General features: G+C 30.5%; 2 protein-coding genes across 2 annotated transcripts; both read right to left on the bottom strand.

The window, feature by feature from the left end:
- Positions 1-347: 347 nt before the first annotated feature.
- Positions 348-2,377, bottom strand: LOC18032380 (glutathione transferase GST 23). The gene is made up of 2 exons (XM_024189395.1): positions 2,066-2,377; positions 348-719 (listed from the first exon to the last, which is right to left on the bottom strand). Exons 1-2 carry the CDS (start codon positions 2,375-2,377, stop codon positions 348-350), a joined length of 684 nt encoding a protein of 227 aa, XP_024045163.1.
- Positions 2,378-3,428: 1,051 nt separating this feature from the next.
- Positions 3,429-4,836, bottom strand: LOC18032417 (probable glutathione S-transferase). The gene is made up of 2 exons (XM_006420171.2): positions 4,525-4,836; positions 3,429-3,800 (listed from the first exon to the last, which is right to left on the bottom strand). Exons 1-2 carry the CDS (start codon positions 4,834-4,836, stop codon positions 3,429-3,431), a joined length of 684 nt encoding a protein of 227 aa, XP_006420234.1.
- Between the last annotated feature and the right edge of the window lie 566 nt (positions 4,837-5,402).

The following is a 5,402-nucleotide window of genomic DNA, read 5'->3' as shown; positions in this document are numbered from 1 at the left end:
TTATTTTTTGGTGTTAAACTGGTAATTTATTTTTTTCTTTTTAATAATGTCTAAAAAAATTATTATAATAGGGTTATTTTTTTCTTTTTAATAATATCTAAAAAATTATTATAATAGGGCAATATTATAAAAATAAGTTAAAAGGAACAAAAGATAATGGCAAAAGTGTCAATAATTTAATGGTAGGGATGATTTGAGGTATTTTTAAAAATATAGGGACTAAACGGGTACTAACTTCAAAATATAGGGACTAAACGAGCTTTTACCCCCTAATCGCAGGAGATCGGCTTATTCTTTCTAGTTATTTGTTTAAGGATGAAATATATAGTACACACAACATCACAACTTCAATTCTCCGATGCACAAAAGTTAGCATATATTTCTTCTGCTCGCTTGTGACAATAGGCAAGCGTCCTGTCCCTGGGTGGCAAGTTTTCTTTGATGACAGGGTGTTTCTGAAACTTGGTGCTCCATTCAGCAATGGCTGGGAATTTCTGAGAGTCAAGAATTCGCATGGATCCACCAGCTTCTTCCCAAACAGGAATCCAGTAACCGATCCATCCAATTGCAAGGTCCAAATAACCAATGCTATTTCCTCCCATGAAGTTCTTTCCTCTGAGTACTTCTTCTATCTTTTCCAAGGATTCTACTGCTTCTTTCATAGCCTTTTGTTTCTCCTCTCCTTTGCTCCACATTGCCTTATATGCTGATTCCAAAAGCTGATCAAACAATTGAAAAGATTAATAAATCGGAATATTTCAGTAGAATAAAAAATGAGTATTATTAATTTGTAAATGTGCTGTTTGTAAGCAGGGGCGGAGACAGAATTGAAAGTATTCGAGGGTAAAGTGTTAGATGTTTAAACTAACGGGGGACAAAATCAGAAAAACAATTGATATAAAGAATTATATATTAGTTCTGGAACTGTGATAAAAATGAGCAGTAAATAAGTTGCCTTTAAGGGACAGTCCAATTACTGCAACCGGAATTTCAGTTCGACATATTAGTGACGGAAAAATTGCAAAATTTGGAGAGGTTGCAAACATAAAAACTATAAGGGTGAGGTGACTCTAAAATTAATTTTGAGCACTCTTTTATTCTACATATTCATTCATTTGACTTGAAAATATAAATTTTATTTAGTATAGTTTTGCAAATGCCGAAACAGCTCTTTTATTAAGTGTACGTTTAGTATGACTTATATAATGATTAAAAATATTTATTTAATTTCATAAACTGTTTTTAAATTTTTTATTGTTGTTTAGTGTTTTTTGAATAGAGTTTTGTACATTAAATAAATTATTTTGCCTCTAATAGAAAAAGTTTAAATTTTGAGATTTTAAGAGCTGAAAAGCTTTTTTAAAATATAAAAATATCTAAAATATTCTTTTCTTATTTGATAATTTTATTTCATTTATTCCATGACATACTTTAAAAAAAAATTATCTATTAAAGTAATTTTATAATTTTTAATAAAAATTTTTATTGACAACCCAAATAACTATAATTTTTCAATAAAAACTTTACTTATAAAAGTTTAATAACAAAAGCTCTACTAAGCTCTACTTAAATAAGTTATGTTCAAAAAGCTATACCAAAAAACATCTAAAATTATTCTTTTAATAATATCATTTTCTTTTTAAACCCATAAAATTTCATCATTATGTTATATCCATCATTTTTGTTTACCAAAGCAATAAATATGTTTCGATTTAGATAAAGTGACAAATCCAACTTTTGCTTTGATATTCTTCCATGCGTTTTGATTTAGTTAAAGTGACAAATCCAAAGAATGTATTTTTTTTTTATTCTTCTAAATAAACAATTTCAAAAATACAAAATTAGTAATAGAGTTGTACGTATTTCTATAGAAAAAATTAGTAATATCAGTCAGTAAACAATAATAAAGCTTTCTTTAAGGGACAATCCAAAATTAGTGGCGGAACCAATCTTTTAAACTGAACTTCGAGAGAACTTTAATTCAAAAAAAAATCACAAGTTTGTTTTGAAAAATTCAAATCGAAGTTCTAATTGAATTCAAAGTTGTATAAACTTTAACAGTCACCTTTTCATCTCCAAATTTAGCCCAAAATCGAGCCATGGCTTTTTCGTAAGGATCTTGAGGCAGCAACGGATCTTGTGGCCACGTCTCATCGATGTACTCCAGAATAACAAACGACTCAACTATCACTCTCTTGTCATGAACCAGCACAGGAACTTTTTTATGAACCGGGTTCAATTCAAGAAGCTCTGTGCTTTTGTTAAAGATATCTTCTTCAATGTATTCAAATTCAACCCCCTTTAGCTTCAGTGCCCATACCACCCTAAACGCAAAAGGACTACACCAAAACCCTAAAAGCTTCACTTTTGTTGTCATAATTTTTTTTGCTTCTTCTATTGTGAATGTGAGATGATTTATAGACAAATGAAAACTAGTCTTTTATAAAAATTACAAGACAAGATAAACAGCAATTTTGACTCTGTAGATTAGGCTGCTTCTTTGAATTATTCATAGAAATGATAATTGTTAGAAAAATGCTACATACATGGTCCACCAAATGACCTTATAGTCCCATCTCTTTTTTTTTTATATAGTTATAATTTTTTCCATAAAACTATCGTTCATTTTTAATTATCTTAAATTCTTTTTGACATTTTCAAAAATAAAGGGATTGCTATGTTAATTACCTAAGTAAATACATCCAGCTGTTGCCTTTACTTTTACAATTCTTTGGTTGGATCTAATGGTTAGATCACAAAAAGACAAAAAAATGTGGTACCATACCACTGTAGTAACATAATTGAACCCATTTAGAATAAACCCTAGAAATCTATTGAGCAATAGTTAGAAAATCTACTCTTAGAATAATTTCAGCTTAATTAGACATAATCAATCACTGTCTTCCATGCCTAAATCCTGACTGCACGTCATAACCAAATTCTATCAAAATTAAATTGTGCACGCAGAGAGGAAAATGTAAATTAATAATTAGTTTAATTTTGGATTGGCCCCCTCGTGAATTCATTATCTTCAAATCACCCTCAATATTATTGAAAATCTCAATGTAATACTTTTTTTTTTAAGAATGCCAAAAAAAGAAAATCTTCAATCCACCTCATTTTTTTCCTCATCTTAAAAAAAGAGATAACTTGAAATTTTTCAAAAATAAAAATTGATTTAAAGATAATTAATTCATAAGAGAGGTGAAGTTTACTCTTAACCCTAAGAGCATAAAATATGAATGAAGAAGATAATTTAATCGAAAGAGTAATTTTATTGATGAAATTGAAAGAAAGGATACAAAGAAAAAGGAAAATGCAGTACAAGACTTTCCACACAACATCACACTACTAGTTGAACACCATAACATGATGGCGATCTCCAAAAGAGTCCCTTATTAGTTAACTTAATTTCAAGCTTAAAATAATTAGTTGTTGGATGCTGATGATACAAACTCATGGACTTGGCGGAAAAACGGAAGCAAGCTCTCAGTGGATGGTAAGTTTTCTTTGATGACAGGGTGATTGACAAACTTGGTGGTCCATTCAGCAATGGCTGGAAATTTCTGAGTGTGTGTTTGCATTGAACCGGCTTCTTCATAAATAGGCAGCCAGTAACCGATGACTCCAAATACAATGTCCAAAAAACCAATGCTCTCTCCTCCGGCAGCACTATTAAACAGGTTGCTCTTCTCTTTGATTGCTCCATCTATCTTTTCCAATCCTTCTATTACTTCTTTTTCAATCTTCTCTTTTGCCTCTCCTTTCGCAATGAATGCCGCAAATGCTTTATTCCAAAACTAAAAATAGTAAAAGATAATATGATTTAAAAAAAAAAAAAACAACTATGGGATAAAATTACTTTTAGCTTCTAAGATCCGGGTTAAAAGTCACCGTTGCTAAACAGCTAGCTAGTTAAGTTTAACAGATCCTAAGCATCCCTTTGGTTCTGTTAAACATCCCTCTGGTACTGTGATGTCGTGAATTTCAAGTTAAAATTGCTATAGAATAAAAACTCCAGTTGTGAAATAAAAGTTTGATATTGTTTAACTTTTAACATAATAATTTTAGCACAATCGAGGTAGTATAAATAGGTTTTTCATCAAGGAATCAAGGACAAGGGTATAGAACAATCTTACTTCTAAACTAAAGCAGAAAGTATTTACTAAAACTTACTGTTGTTAGACAACGGTACCAAATGATCTTGTATATATATATAATAGATAGATTTCCACAAACATCAACATATGTATATCAATAATAATACATCTATAAATTACTGTACATGTATAAACTTTTTTGTATGATGTGAAATAATTGCTTACGTGACATAAAAGTATTGGTTGGTTGAAAGCAAACTCATATAATTAATTTCATTAATTATTTTTACTTTTCAACCAATCTCTTCAGGTCACTATTTAGATTATATAATAAAGTTTGTATAATAGTATGTAGGGATATTATTATGTATGTATGTATATAAGTAAGCAGTAGAGAATTCTTATTAAATTGAGAAATGCTTACCAAATCATCTACAAATTTAGCCCAGAAACGAACCGTGGCTCTTTCGTAAGGATCTTGAGGCAACAAAGGATTATTCTGCCATGTCTCCTCGATGTACTCAAGAATAGTCAATGACTCATTGATCGGCTTCCCGCCATGAATAAGCACAGGAACCTTCTTATGAATTGGGTTCGATTCTAGAAGTTTGGGACTTTTGTTGAAGGGATCTTCTTCAAAGTATTCGTAACCAACACCCTTCAGCTGCAGTGCCACTTTTACCCTAAACACAAACGGGCTTGGCCAAATCCCTAAGAGCTTGACTTCTGTAGCCATGTTTTCGCTGCTTGATCTTGATCTTTCAGTGATGATATGATTTTGATCTGATGATGAGATGATATTTTGTCTTTCAACTTCTTGTATTTATTTGCAGAAGCCACGAGTAGAGTAGACTTTGAAAGCTTCAGCTTACAAGGTATGAATGTGATTAATACGCCAATTTGACTATAAAATAAGAACAATATCGACTGTTCCAAAAGAGATTTAACAACATTATTAATACATGGATATTTGTTTATATACAGCTAAGCAAATGATTTAACTATTGTTTAATTAGGATCTAACAACTATGGCCTTTAATTACGCAAGTTGCGTGAGGCATTATAGTAAAACCCCTGATTTATATTATTCTAATGAAGAAGACTTTGACTAATAACTCATTCTGAATTCACATACTGCTTTATTATTAATTAATTACTTTTTTCTCATTATAAAAAGGGTAAAAGCTTGTTTAGTCCCTATATTTTGAAGTTAGTATCCGTTTAGTCCCTATATTTTTTAAAATACCTCAAACCATCCCTACCATTAAATTATTGACACTTTTGCCATTATCTTTTGTTCCC

This window comes from Citrus clementina, unplaced genomic scaffold, assembly GCF_000493195.1.
Source record: "Citrus clementina cultivar Clemenules unplaced genomic scaffold, Citrus_clementina_v1.0 scaffold_9, whole genome shotgun sequence".
NCBI classification, from domain to species: Eukaryota; Viridiplantae; Streptophyta; class Magnoliopsida; order Sapindales; family Rutaceae; genus Citrus; species Citrus x clementina.
The sequence above is the reverse complement of the archived record's forward strand: the minus strand, read 5'-3'. Positions and strand labels throughout refer to the sequence as shown.

Bases quoted from the DNA above. Each gene is read 5' to 3' on its own strand.
- LOC18032417 (XM_006420171.2), bottom strand. From the start codon at position 4,836: ATGGCTACAGAAGTCAAGCTCTTAGGGATTTGGCCAAGCCCGTTTGTG. The intron at 3,801-4,524 runs GTAAGCATTTCT...TACTATTTTTAG, and splicing joins CTAAATTTGTAGATGATTTG to TTTTGGAATAAAGCATTTGC.
- LOC18032380 (XM_024189395.1), bottom strand. From the start codon at position 2,377: ATGACAACAAAAGTGAAGCTTTTAGGGTTTTGGTGTAGTCCTTTTGCG. The intron at 720-2,065 runs GTGACTGTTAAA...TTGTTTGATCAG, and splicing joins CTAAATTTGGAGATGAAAAG to CTTTTGGAATCAGCATATAA.